General features: G+C 39.3%; 1 protein-coding gene across 4 annotated transcripts in view; it reads right to left on the minus strand.

Moving 5' to 3' along the window:
• LAF3 (Amidohydrolase family) overlaps positions 1-15,637 on the minus strand; it is a 320,467-nt gene that overhangs the window by 286,897 nt on the left and 17,933 nt on the right. For all 4 annotated transcript variants that reach the window (XM_089431667.1, XM_089431665.1, XM_089431666.1 and 1 more), the window contains exon 4: positions 1,413-1,485. In XM_089431667.1, the coding sequence (XP_089287793.1) occupies positions 1,413-1,485 (73 nt within the window). The remainder of the gene's footprint in view (positions 1-1,412; positions 1,486-15,637) is intronic.

The raw sequence follows: 15,637 nt of genomic DNA on the forward strand, positions 1-15,637 counted from the left end.
GGTTGTAGAAGTTTTCTACATGCATCTACTAAATCTGATTGATTGAGTATTCAGGTTGGATCCTAGAATTGGGTGGGAGATTTTTCTTCATGAAACTCCATATTCTAATAGTAGGTAATTATTGAAGGTTGGTATCTAGGGCATCAACTTTTGACCTCCTTAAGGACAAATTTCGCCAATTTAACGCATCTAGAACTCCATAGCCCAAAGGACTAGGCACTGATCCAAGAGGTTTGGTCATCAACCTCTCTTTCCTCCTTTTCTCCTCTTTAATTTCAGTGCCCTAAAGGTAGGGTGGAAATTTAGGGCTTGCATTGAAATTTTAGGGATGTGATTTTTCGGGAGTTTGAGGATCCAAACATCAAGCTTAGGGTCTAGGCTACCCATTCTCCAAGTTTGGTGGGCATCCACCCGAGTTTCATCCATAAAATCTCTTGCCCTAGGTGCTACTCTAAGAGGGAAAACCTAGGTCTTTCTCTCTCGCCTTGGGGACTTCTTTGAGGGTTGTATGGGATTAGTATTCGGTGGAATAAATCATTCAAAACCCTTTCTCCTATCCCACCTTGACCTAGAGATCACTTTGAAGAGTCTTCTCCCGAGATTATGCATAAACCCTAAGTCTCGTGTGGTCCCACTCTAGGCTTCTCAAGGATAGCGAAAGTCTATTTAAAGGCATATAAGCATCATTCAAGGCTTCTTGAGAGGTCCTATTCATCTTAGGAACCTTGACCTTAGGAATTCTCATCATTGTTGAATATCACTAGCCCTAGGCCTAGGTCTCCTCATAGGCCTTTCTTGGAGAGCCATTAGCTTCTTCTTGAAGCATTGAGCCATTATTTGAGCCTCTCCTTTGAATGGGCCTTGGAAATCACATCATACCTTGCCATTGATCTTACCATTCAAGTGATTTCCCTCATACTAGGACTCCTCCCATCAGTGAAAATCCGTAAAGAGCAGGGGACACTGAATGAGGTGACAGTGGGTCTTTGTCCCATTGTTGTCATTTGGTCTAGTAGTTGTCCTTTAGGTACCCTCCCTCCTAAGACCCTTGTTAGATTGTGTGGCAATAGGCCTTACTAACAAATAGGGCCCTTTTACAATGACTATTAACTAACTATTCAACGGGCCTTCTTATGTGAAAGTGGCCTCATGCATTAATAAATGAAGTATCTAAATAAGGAAGTTGATGTAGGAACTTAACACATAGAGGTCAAGATAGCCATGAGGATGTTTAACATTTGGCATAAATGGCGTTTAGTTTCTTTAGTAATTTAAAATTTCAAGAAATCAAATAATTTTCTCAAGCTTTGCTTATGTTTAGAGTAAATGTGAAAACATATAAAAATCTAACAAATATACAAGGGTACACATCCAAACAAAATGAACCACTATAGCACATAAGCATAATTTACCATTCACAGCTTGTTCGACTTTTGTTATAAACTCGACTTTGCTTTTTACACCATGAAGATCCACTTGCGCTATCTGTTGTGTTCATACACCAAAGCCTCCTATGGGTTAACCTAGGATGTGTATCTTCAAATCCAAAAATATCACTGTCAACATAAGATATGCATTTCATAGATAATAGTCATCAATTAATAAATTAATAAAAAAGGCCAAAAAGATACTGTAATGAACTTCTTCAAGTTGGTACAAGTCAAATCTCTTGCTTATAACTTAAGACCAGTAAAATCCGATAATTTCCACCACACTAGTTTTAATGTAGGAAAAGAAAAAAGAGCAAATAACTAATGAACATTGTTAGCACCGAAATTGGTTTTCTTTAAAATCCAATTGCAGTTCTTATCAAAGTTCATTGTACATTAGAGGATGTACTAGTTGGTTGATACATCATTTGGCATCAAAGATTCACGAGTACCTTTCAGACTTGGCACATGGCCATAGGTTCTTTTTATTAGTCAGGGATTGATGGTAGGACAGATTCTTGAGCAGGTAATTTATAAACAAGGACATCTAGAGGACACATCATAGGTAGCAGTCACATAGGTTTTCCATAGCAGTATGTGCCCCGTAGTTGCAAAGTTGTTGCAACATTTAGAGCATGTATGGGAGAGTCAAGACTGAAAACCCTTAAGGGAATCATCAGACTTGATTTTTGTGTTTCTTAAAAGTTACCTTTTTCCGAATTTGATCATAGTTCTAGATACATTTTAAGGCATTTTGTTCTAATTTGAGGCAAATCAGAGAGGTTCCTATTTTTAGAAAAATTATTTTTATAAAAAGTGATAGAAGAGTCACATTTTTAGTCCGATTAACAGGATAATCACATTTTTGAGGACATAGTATTGAAATTTGCATATGGTTCGAGTTTCTACTGATTCTGAGACTCTGAAATTTGGTCTATTTTTCGCACTGTTATTTTTGGCCAGCTAACTAGATTTTAGGATAACAGTATGGCATACAACAGCGATGCCAAGTTTCAATCCATTCTGAGCAATTCAAAATTTCAGGGACCGGATCCATTTTTACAGCTTATGAGAGTGCTTGGTGGGCACACACATCATCTACTTGCCATTTTTGGAGAGAAATCAATTTAGTGACATACCTATATCCTAGAAGCCTCCACATAAAAGACGTGTGAGGATTCTCCAAAGGTTTTGCAAGCTATGCATCAGGGTAAGAAGAATGGAATCCATTTTCAGTTTTACATCACCTTGTTGATTAATGGCCTTCTTTTAGACCATCTTGTTTATTAATGACCTTCTTTTACATCACCTTGCAAATCAATTCATTCATCAAGTACTTGGGATCTCCAACATGATACCTCATAGGCAGCTCCCTGTATAAAGATCCATCTGAATACTACCACCAAGACTTGCTGCCCACTTTCTAGATAGGAGTGTAACCTGCTACCCTTCCTTCAGCAGGGGTACTTCTAGTAAATTTTTTGATGAATAGAGTGGTTTTTGGTATGGCATAGCCTTCTTTTATAGTCTGGTTGCATTCTAACTTCTGGGTACTTTCAAGTTTCCCAAGGCAGTTCACACTGTTCAAGACACTACACATATATTCGGGCATTGGTCACACCTCCAGAAGCATTGTTGGGGCTATTTGGCACACTTGGACATCCTCTTAACATGCCATGTGGAGGATTATTGAATGTTGTCCTTATTTGTCACCTTATGAGCTGATTCTTACATGATTTGGAGACTGATTTGCACTTGAAACAGCACTGGGATGATTTGATGACATGGAGAGGCTAGGGGGTTTGTTGGATGGTGTTATCATTGATGTCAACCTTGGGGTTTGACTTTGACTAAAACACCTGTCATTGATGTCAAACAGTTAATGAACGCTTCTTATATTTGTCTGGATTACATCAAGTTGGAAGTTCCACTGTTGGATGGTTGAAAACCCTAAGTTCTAGGTTTGGGTTCCCTGGTCAATGGTCATATTGTTAGTTTTTGTAGCATCGATTTGGTGGAGAGGCTAGACTACATGTATTCTCCAATACCCATAAATCGTTTTTGGAAATTCCACCTAGAGACGACTTAATTAGATTTATTAGACATGTTTTTAATGTTTCTTAAGTCTAAACTTAGGAAGTATGATTAATTAATCAAAATTAATTAAGTCATGGTGAGAATGTTCTAGAAAAGTACATTGCTCGATTTCGAGTTAATCCTAGCCATCGATTAAGATTTAATCGTGGTTGTTGAAGTCTCATCATGGATTATAAGAAGAAGTCAATGGGGCTTGGAGAAGACACACCAAATCAATTGAGCATTCGATTTTGCTGGGAAATCGATCTCCAGATTCGCAGCATTCAGTCGTCATAGGTGATTCAGTGAGATCGAAACAGTGAGAGAGGGGCAGAGATAGTGAGGCCGGAGGAAGCTTTTGCAGCTCCGGTGAGTACATTGCTGAGAGGCAATGATTGTCACAGAGAGGCAGCGCAAAGCCCTCTTGGGGAGATTTCCATTGTGCTGGGGAGAAGTAGAAATTTTGAGCCAGATGTTGGGCAGAGGGTCCGGAGGCTAAGAGTATCAGTTTCCCAGATAGCAGCTGACGAGATGTGAAAATTTCTAACACGAAATTCTACTGCAGTAACTGATTTATTTCTCCTACTTCTTTTCCACAATAAGTTATTTAAAAAAACCCTTCAGTAAACATCAAAATAAATTCTACTGTTGTTGTCACATAATAGCATAGAGAAAATAACAATGATATACAAGCACAAGAATCAATCGCATCAACACAGTTAATTTTGGACAATAGTCCCCGGAAAAACCCAATGCGGGAAAACCAGTGCAGCAAATGAGGGTTTATTTATTATTCTTCAGCAACAATCTCTTTACAAGGAACGATTTTATAGAATATAGAGACACCTCTGAGAGAAACACCTGAGACAAGTTTTCTCCTTTCTCAAGAGAAATTTTGACACCCCGGAGACACTCCAGCCTTCACTGCGTCACTTCTGCGTGAGGCCTGCGTTAGGACTGCGTCCCTTGCTGCATTGTCCCTCTGATCTTCCCTCTGATGCTCTGGGTCACCTCCTCCTCAGTCTCTGACTGATGCTGATACCCTCCTCTTCCTTCACCCTGCAACTCTCCCTCTGAAATCGAACTCCTTCTCCTTGAGAATCGATTTCCCTCGGGTTACTAAGTATTTGCCCGGTGTGTCTCCAAATGACTCTCAAGTCTTCTCTTATACTTTTCCTGTTGATGAATCAACAACCGAGATTAAGTCCCTAATCAACGGCTAAGATTAAATTAGACTTAATCCTCGTCCCTTAAAAGCTTCTCACCCATATTTTCATTAATACCCATTAATATTTTTATTTTCCTAAGTTTAGACTTAGGAACCCCATTAAAAATATTAATTATTTTAATAAAATACAATCCGGGTGGAATTTCTCCAAACGATTTCTGGGTCTTGGAGATCTCATGTGTTCTAGCCCCTCCACAAAATTTCGAAGCTAGAGCACATCCGATGCTATCCAAAATCAACACTCGCTCTTAGCGACGTATGTGCTCTAGCAATACTTCCCAACAGGCCTAGGATGTTGGGAATCGATCAACAAACGAATACACCTTGGAGTGTTTTTTTATCTAGTTAATTATCCCTTCTTTTTCAAAGGCGGATAATTTTCGAGGTTTTTTCACTCACATTTTACCCCAAAGTTGGGGTGACAGTTTGAAGGTTGAGCCCCTAACACATCTTAGTGTCTAGAGTCGATGTATATTACCATACTAGATCACTCAAAAAAAACTTGTGGAATTTTGTTATGTCTAGGTACTCATTTTTTAATTTTTTAGATTTCCCACAGGTTAAAAATTGCAAATAAAATTGTATTTAAATTGTAATAAGTGTAGTCTAGAAAAGTTGTATGGGGTATGAGTAATCAAAATTACACCTCTCACCCTCAACTTTCTACTATGACACAGTTTGAGGGGTTAAAAATGTGTTTTGAACCCTCAAAACCCACTTTTCCTAAGTTTAGTGGGAAATCTAGCAATTAATTAAAGCCAAAAATTAAATAAATGGAGAAAAAAATATCCACACATGCTAAATGTTGTGGAAATGAGGTGGAAAATTATGGGGGAGTTAAAGTGAAGTCCCAAGGTGATGTGGACTCCTAAAATCAAGGAAAGGACATGTGCTCAAATAAAATTGAATTTTTGGCATTAAAGGAGAAAGTTGTTTACTTGAAAATTCGAATTTGAGAAGTTAATGCACATTTGGGAGGACTTGGGAGAATATTTGGTGGAGATTTTTGTGGGAAATTGTCCCCACATGGGTTACCACCCATATACACTCGTCATTCTATCATAAAATTCAAATTTGGCACATAAGAGAAGAAGAAAATGATGTCCACTTGCCAGAATTCGATTTTTACACATGGCATTGGAGCTCCATTCAACAAATTTGAATTTCTCTTTGGGATTGTCACCTCATGCCACTTGTTTAATCACTTTTACATTGGGATTTGCTCCCAACTCTCTGTATAATAGAGCTATGGGCTCTCATATTGTATCATGTAATAAGCTATTGGACTTGAGGAAATTCTATCATTTGTACTTGCATACTTTCTTAATATAATCAAGACTTTGGGGATATCTGGCTGGTGTTATCTTAGCGTTATGAGGTGATGTCCTTTCTTACTACTGTTATTGTGTTTAATTTATTTTGCATGTTGAATTAATATTAGTTTATGCTTGTCATCTTGCTTGTATTGATGTGTGCAAGCTATCTTGCACATATCATTGATTTAGAATAGTATTCTAGGAATAAGCTTGTCAATTCATTTTAGGAGGAATGTTTGGTTTATCTTATTCATTATATTGCTCTAATCTTGTGCAAACTAATACGTATTTAAGTGTGTGCGAAAAATCTTTTGTATTGTGGTGCAGGAATCCATCTGGAAGTGGGATAAATCTCAATTAGATCAACTCACTCCTAGAGTCACAACGATCCAAGACTCAGTGATTTTTTCGTTCCAAGTTTTCCATCCAACGAAGAGCAAAAAGGAGTTTTCTTAGTCTATAACTACTTGATCATCCATTTAAAATTCAAAACACTTCTTTGGTTCTAGTTCTTTCAAAGTTATATCTCTTATCCAAGAGTCATTTCTAAAGCTAGCCCATAGGCTTGAGCATTAGGCAGCAAGTAGCTTGAGAAGAAGCTTTGGAAAACTACTCACTCGTGTGTATGCAGGACCCCCTCACGCTGTCCAAACACTAATTTCTAGGGAGGCCATAAGCACTTGGGAGAGAGTTGCAAACTCATCTAGGCCATGGGCCTTTTGAGCCTTGTGAATCTCTTTTGGAGAGTTTTTTCCATCTTCAAGTTTTTGTTGTTATATTTTTGGGGAGAGAGTCTAGCTTTGTTAGAGTCCCGTCTTTGTAAAGATCTCTCTCGTATTGTGAGCTGCCCTCTTAGAGGCATTTTTACCCGCTTTAAGCGCTAATAAAAGATAAAAAAAAAAAAATTGTTGGAGTGAGCTTGGGATTTTTCCCATGGCATCCTCCTTGCTCATTTAGAGGAGGGATTCTTGTGGGTGGCCTAATCTTGCTTTTAGTTTTTTTTAGCTTTCTAGCTTTTAATCTCATGTTATGCATGCTTAAAATCAACACATTTCACTCCAAATGAACAATTTTACTAATCTTGTATTTAAATTCCCACATGCATACACTCTCAAGTTTTGCAAACTATTTCTCTTTGAAGCATATGCATGAAGCATTAGTTTAATTTGGGGAATTAACACAATTTGCACTTCCTCTAGTCATTTTAGTATAGGAAGGCCCCAAGCCTCATTAAAACTTACCTCCAACTTAAGTTGGTTGAATAGACTTTTAAAGACCCTCTACCTCTATTGACTCTTCATTGTGAGATCCAAACATTTGGGCGAGGATGAGGTCTGAGGACTAAAGTTCAATTGTAACTTTGTTTTAGCACTAATTAATAAAATAAACCAAGAACTCATTTCATCATATTTGCTTTGTTTGCAAAGTTCTTAAATTTTTTGCTATCTTGATGGTTTAAAGTCTCACATGCAAATCTTATTTCAAGAGGCACTTTGGATGCAAGCATTGTAATTCCTTTTAATTTTGCAACAAGTTTAATTTTTCTTGTACTTGGAAATTGACTCATCTTGTGGTTTAATTATTGTCATAAATGGTTGATTTCACTTTCAAGTACTATTATTTTGGGTTGCAAACTTAATTGCATGTTATCATCTTGGTTTAACATTTGAGTCATTTTTGTATCATTTTGAGCAAGATAGTTTCCATGCTTTGATTTGTAGACTTATTCATCTTTAAAGCATTTATAATATCTTGTGCTAATAATTTATTGTTTCACTTTTCAGGATTATTTTAACTTTCCATTTGAAAGCATTTCACTTCATTCTAAGCAAATACAATTTCATTTCTTAAATAGCAATACTTTGAAGGCACTGGTTGTTTATGTATTTCATGCTTATCTTATGTATTTATGGTTATTGTTCATATCAATTTTGCTTATAAATCTTAAAGAAATAATCTATTTAACTCTAACAACTCTCCTAGAAAATCACATCTTTTAAATTAACTTTTCATTAGGGACCACCCCCCTTAGCTAACCTAGGAGATAGCTCAAACGAAGAGAGTCGGGATTAGTGTGACAGCCCCTTCTCTGAGTTCCCTGCCACCAACCACACCTTGTGGGGTGGAAGGCTTTTCTCACTAACTTGTATGTAGGTGTAGGCGGCAGGGTCAACAGGTACCACTTCCTAGACATCATTGACCATTATGGAATTGTATTTCTCCACCATAGCATCTACCCATACTTGATGCTGAACGACCTCCTAAAAACTAAAGGGTTCTCCAACCTAAGCCACCAAGGCTTGGTAACTATCTGGCTATCTATGCTCCCTTTTCTCGTTCCTAGGAGCTCCAACGAAATCCTCGGCATCCCCTAGTATTTGTCGAAGTTCCCGACCCCTTCTACCACTAGTAGTGGGTAGATCTATTTGCTCCTCCACTCCCTGAGAGTCCATCTACTGTGATACCTCTGGAATTTTGTCTTTTGGAGAAATACTGGTGCTGGTTTCTGCTAGTCGAAGTGGTTGGACCAATGGATCATCCTTTGACTACTCTTCAGAAAGCATTTCTCAGGATTTCCTAAAAGCTTTGTCCTTCATGAACTTTACATCCCGTCGAACTAAGATCTTCCTATTTCCCGGGAGATAGACTCTATATGCCTTAGAATTCTCGCTATATCCCACAAGATATCATTTTTTTGCAGTTTGATCCAATTTCTTCCTCTTTTCTTCAGGGATATGGCAGTATGCCAAACTCCCAAATATTCTGAAATGACTCACCTCAGGCTTCTTACTAGTGAAGACACTCTCTGGAGTAATCTTACCAAATGCCCTGTGAGGAGTCATGTTCTGGACATATACTGTTGTGCTGCATGCTTCTGCCCATAGAAATTTGGGCATATCCTGATCATACAACATTGCCCTTGTTGCTTCAACAATAGTCCTGTTCTTCCTCTCTGCTACTCCATTTTGCTCTGGATTATAAGGAGTTGTCCATTCTCTTTTGATGCCTTCCCTTGCGCAGAAATCAGTGAAGTCCTTATCAATGTATTCTCCGCCATTGTCTGAGAGCAACACTTTTACCCTCTTCCCTGTCAAAGTCTCAACTAGAGCCTTAAACTCTTTGAATCGATCAAAAACCTCATCCTTGGTTTTTTGAAAGTAGATCCAAGTCTTCCTGGAATGGTCATCAATGAAGGTGACGAAGTATTCGGCACCACTAAGACCTTTTGTGGACATAGGTCCGCAGATATCTGAGTGTATCAATCCCAGAACACTCTTAGCCCTACTGTTACTTTTGGAAATTGGAATAAGCCGCTTTGGCGTACTTTCCTAGTGCGCATCCTCTACATAAATCGTCTTGTTTGGTACTCAACTCTGGAACTCCTGTGACGGTTCTTCCGATAATTCTTAGAGCCCCATGGTGTATGTGTCCCATCTTCCTGTGCCATAGTTCATTCAAATATTTTTCCCCACTGCTGCCTATCAACAGCTGCTAGGAACAGCTTCTATCACTCGGGACAATTGTTTCTATTGCAAATGCTCTGCTTCAGCTGGTGCCTTCAGCTCTCCTGTGATCTGCAACCACCCTCTGATACCATGTTGAAATTTCTAAGTATTACCCATTAGAAATTTTATCTGTATTATCTAGTTTATTTCTCCTACTTGTTAATTATGAACAAGTTATTTAAACATATAAATATCGAAATAAACACAATACAATCTCAACCATCTACAGATCAACAGCTGAAAGAAATAGCAAACACACAAGTGACACCGTTATTTTTGGACAACTCGTCCCCAGAAAAACCCAACTTGGGAAAATCGGTGCAGCAATTCAGAGGGTTATTTTATTATGCAGTATTTCCTTGAGTACAACTGGGTGCCAAACTGGCTCACCCAATAGAGAAAATAATCCAGCAGTAATACCTCTCTATTCGGAAGCAAATATTTAGAAAATTTGCCCCACGAAACCCTCTCCAACAACCTCTGAAGCTCAGCGTCAGCCCACCTGGCCTCAGCGTCAGCCCAGAACCCTCTTCGTCAGCGCTCTGCGTCACTCTTGCTGCCCTTTGCATGGATGGCGCATGCCCTTCTGGCCTCTGCGCAATCCCTTCTAGCTCTGCGTGGCTCTCTCTGGTTCAGTGTTTGCCTCTCTCTGCTTCTGTGTTAGTCACTTGGCACTATCTCTGCCTCTTTGTCTCGTACTCACTGCCCCTTGCTGTAACTAATCACTGATTCGACTTTTCTTAGCAAACCCCGCTCTAGAAAATTGAATAACTTATCACTCTGGTGTGTTCTCCAACTGACCCTCAAGCCTCCTCTTATACTTTTCCTGTTGGTCCTTCAATGACCGAAATTACATCTCTAATCAATGGCTAAGATTAGATTTGGCTTGATCCATGTCATTTAGAACCTTCTAACCCAGTTTTATATTAATAACCATTAATATTTTATTTTTCCTAAAGTTTATACTTAGGAACTCCATTAAAAATATTAATTATTTTAATATCTCCTAAACCATGTAGAATCTGCCCAAAACACTTCTGGGTCTTGGAGATCTCATGTGCTTTAACCTCTCCACCATTTTTCATGGCTAGAGCACATCCGATGCTACCCCAAATCAACATAAAGTATCCTTTAGGTCTGTCATGGTCGACAGTCAATCCAGTCCTAGGTTGATTATAAAGTTGGTGGACAAGTCAAGAGACATCATAAGCACAGTACACACGATATAAGCTTACTTCAGGTACGTAATATTATCATGTAATTTATAAGCCTTGTATATTTATTGTTTTGGACTAACAAGTGTATTGCAGGCAGAGGTAAGTTTCATAAAAGGGGTAATTTTGTTTTATCTTTGGGTATTGGATATCGTCTTGGGAACTTTTATTTGCAAGTCAAAGAAGTTTCTAAAGCACAAGGTATTGAAGTGACAACCAACGAAGCATTCTCATCACCTCTTGAAGGCATTCTTACAACAAGTCAGATTGCATATTCTATGAAGATAGAGCAGCCACCATAGTCACATCATCAACAGTTGTCCTATGTATTGTGAGACCCTAATTTCGAAGGAGTAACAAATTGTAACAATATGGAAGCCCAGAATTTAGGCTGATGTTTTAAAATAGAATTTGTCAAATTTAAAACACATATACGTACTTGGTTTCCGAGTTTGAAGTCGATCCCGTGCTGTTGTAGCACCCAATTTGCTCCCATTACCAAACTGACCAAAACCTCCCTATCAAACCGGGTACAATCTCGGTACTCCGTTCCAAAGTACTTCAAAATCGAAGCACTTTGGCCCCCATGCCCAAAACTCCAAGAACAAACCCTAAAAATTCTTTTTCCGTCATGATTCTTTGTATTTCCTCCTCCCTGCACTATCTTCCAAAGGGCAAGACAATCCTCTCTTTATTTTCAAACAAGCTTCCCTTATGTCTCTGTATATCATTCATTGGCGATCACCGATCTCTCTACCAGCAAACCCACTGCTCATTTACACGGTGACACCTTCACCCCTTTGTAACGTGTGACTATATTCGTTTAAAGGTATTGACATGTGTATTAGGTTTACCTTTAGGATTTCTATTCATTTCATATAAATGCCTTTGGTTTATAATATATACTTTATTTTGATTAAATTTATCATTTTGATAATTTTATTAATATAATTTAATATTATGGGATATATAAATATATAACTATATTTATAATTGACTTAAATATTACATTTATTTTTAATAACCATATTTACTTTATACTTTAAATTTATATCATTGAAATTATTTAGGGTATTTGTTCATTAATTATGACGCAGTAAGAAATATGTGTGGTGATGGGTGAGGGTGTAACTTCTATTTGATGGAGTGTCGTGGTATTGAATATGTCGTGATATTGAACATTTATAGTTAATTTAGAATATATATATATATATATATATATATACTAGTGCAGTGCATGCGATACATGCATATGTAGCTACCATATGCATGCATCGTATGCATACTAATATTCTTGTGCTCCCTGTGAAAATTCCTAGAGTCGAAGGAACCCCTATTGCAACAAATATGAATCTACTTCACCTATTTGATTTTTAAATTACATTCATAAGTTATTCTCCTGAATACTGAAGCAAATTACATCTGCAGCCTACACTAATTAAATATTTGAACTCATGAAACAGAAAATAGAGCAAAGAATAAGATACATAGGACACACTTATTTTTGGACACAATAGTCCCCGGAAAAGCCCAATGCGGGAAAATAGGTGCAGCAGTTTTGAGGGTTTATTATTATGCAAGAGAAATCTCTGAATACAAATCTAGGATGCTCAGCTAGCAATCCTTACAGAGAAAATACTGGCGGAAAATTTGAGTCAGTTTTACCTCACTTCACCCGGCAAAATTCTGGCTGATCCGGCACAAGACTGGCTAACCTCGGCTATTTCTGCGTTGTCTCTACTTCAGCCCTGTGTCACCTTCTCTACCCTTTGCGTCAGCTGTTCTCGCGGTTGCCGGCTATTTCGGCAATTCCCGGCAGTTCTGGATTCTGCGTGACAGGTAGTTTTTCTGCGTCAACTCTCCTGGCTACTGCGCTACCTCTGCATCAACTCTCCCAACTGTTCCGGCAGTTCCTAGCAATTTCGGCTATTCCGGCAATTCTGGATTCTGTGTGACAGGCAGCTTTTCTGTGTCAGCTCTTACTGTGTTGCATCTCTGCAAGCTCTCTCCGCCTCTCTATTCTGTATTTTCCGAAAAGTCCTCCCGGATTCTCTCTATCGCCCAGCTTCAAGATCTCCCCAATCGATTTTCCTCCTGAGACTTTCTCACCTCATATAATCGATTTCCTAAATCTTTTTGTATGTGTTTCCAAATGAACCCCAAGCCTCCATTTTATATTTTTCCTGTTGAGTCTTCAATGGACGAGATTAAGTCTCTAATCAACGGCTAAGATTAAAACATGACTTGATCTGCCTTATAGATCATTCTCACCCATATTTTGATTAATACCCATTAATATTTTAATTTCCCTAAGTTTAGACTTAGGAACTCCATTAAAAATATTAATTATTTTAATAAAATACAATCTGGGTGGAATTTCACCAAAAGGTTTCTAGGTTCTTTAGAACTCATGTGCCTTAGCCTTTCCACCAATTTTCAATGCTAGAGCACTTTCGATGCTACCAAAAAACTAACACTCCCTCTTAGCGAGGAAAATGCTCTAGCAACAATGTCCACCTGCTTGTTGCTCTGTTTATGAAGCACCTCCTTTTTGCACTATTGCTGCCACCAACACTGTGTTGTTGATGCTACTGTATAGCTGCCCATGACACTGCCACTGCTAACACTGCATCCATACTGCAACCCAGTTGATGAGACAAGCAACTGAAAAACATCCAAAATTAGCTGAACTTAACTGTGTTCAGCATAATACAATGAATGTTGGAATCTGATTGTTGTTGATTTTGACCCTCTAAATCTTTTGCGTTGTTGTTTACTCCTACACTCCGCCAACTGCACTGTTGCCAACCTTGATCTGCACTGATCAGTCTCTAGTCCCTAGCTACTGCATTTGTCCTCCAAACACTCCACTGCATCATCTGACACTAAGTCCATCTCGCTATTGTTGAATCTTGGGCTCCCGTAACAAGGAATTGATCCAAGAGGTGGACTCCTCAAGGATCCTGCCCACATGTAGTCCTCCAGACTACAGCTCAATATCGCCCCATCTCCCTCCTAGAGATGCGTGGACACCCATGGCATACTCTTCCTCATCTATCTTTGCGGCTGCAGCCTTTGGATCATGCTTCTCATCCTTATCCTTCTGTTTCAAAGGACACTGACATGCATAGTGACCCATCTCGCCACATCTGAAACATTTCACCTTCGAAATTTCCTTCTTCTGCTTTTGTTTCTGTTGTCCCTTCGATACTAGAGCTACGTTTTCCTCCTCCTCCTTCGTCTTTGTGCCACTCCCACTACTGCCACTGAGGTTGACCTTCACTAGGTCCCTCCTTAACTCCTCCTGCTGAAGACCTGCCCACATCTCCTCCCATGAAGGTAGTTTTTCTTTGCCCAATATGCTTTGGACAAAAATTTCCCATTCATCTGAGACTCCATTCAGGGCTATCCTCACCATCGCAGTTGGCTGAGGAGTGGACCCCACTGCAATAAGTTGGTCTCTAGTGTCCTGAGGACGCTGAAGATAGAGGTTCACCCCTTCTCCTTTCTACATCAAAGTCCACTACAACTTCTGCTCCAGATACATCTTCCGCTGTTCGGAAGAGCCTTCATATATAGAAGACAAGGCTTCCCACATCTCTCGGGTTGTATCCTTACCCTTTAAGTCTGAGACCACATGATCTCGAACCCCATCGAGAATGAGCCTCTTCGTCTTCCCCTGCTCGGCCTTGTACTTCTTCTTTTGATCGTTGTTAGCAGGAACAGCTAAACACTATTGACGTAGGTCTCGAGATCATGTTCCTCCAGAATAGCTATGATTCTAGTCTTCCATATACATAGTTGGAAGCTCCTGCCAACCTGTACTGATCTTTGAGCCCATGCAATGCCATCTTACCCAACTGTCGAACTGACTCCTCTAGTCACTGCTTAGCACTGCTCAGCATGTGAGAAATTCGAATTTTCTGGCAGAAAGTTCTCTGAGGAGAAAATGCCCCTTCTACTTGTCTTCGTTCTTTTCCAGCGGATTTCTACCTCGGCAGAAACTGAGCCCTTCAAGCACTACATTGAGGCTCTGTGTCACTCCCTCTGCCTCTGCAAACTCTCGAACTGGAAATCGTACCTCTTTGTCATCTCACTCAAAGAGAGATTTCCTCGGATCTGCTTCCCAGCAAGGACTGCGCAATCCCTTCAAGGGGATTCGAATTGCTATCAAGTGCAACTTTCGGCCTCATTACTCAGCACTGGATCTGCTCTTTCTGTTTCAAAATCAATGCTCCGATACCATGTGAAAATTCCTAGACTCGAAGGAACCCCTACTGCAGCAAATTTGAATCTACTTCACCTACTTGATTTTTAAATTACATTCATCAAGTTATTCTTCTGAATACTGAAGCAAATTACTTCTGCAGCCTACACTAATTAAATATTTGATCTCATGAAACAGAAAACAGAGCAAAGAACAAGATACATAGGATACACTTATTTTTTGACACAATAGTCCCCAGAAAAACCCAATGCAGGAAAACCGGTGCCGTAGTTCTGAGGGTTCATTATTATGCAGGAGAAATATTTGAATACAAATCTAGGATGCTCAGCTAGCAATCCTTTATAGAGAAAATACTGGCAAAAAATCTGAGTGAATTTTACCTCACTTCACCCAACAGAATTCTGGCTGATTCGGCACAAGACTGGCTAACCCCGGCTGTTTCTGTGTCGGCTCTGCATCAGCCCTACGTCACCTTCTTTGCCCTCTGCTTCAACTCTCCCGACAGTTCTCGGTAGTTCAGGTTGTTCCGACAGTTCTCGGTAGTTCAGGTTGTTCCGACAGTTCTGGATTCTGCGTGACAGGCAACTTTTCTACGTCAGTTCTCCCGGCTACTGAGCTGCCTCTGTGTCAGCTCTCCCG

This window comes from Pinus tabuliformis, chromosome 5_1, assembly GCF_031772625.1.
Source record: "Pinus tabuliformis cultivar Carrire ecotype Pingquan chromosome 5_1, CPIR1, whole genome shotgun sequence".
Taxonomy (NCBI): domain Eukaryota; kingdom Viridiplantae; phylum Streptophyta; class Pinopsida; order Pinales; family Pinaceae; genus Pinus; species Pinus tabuliformis.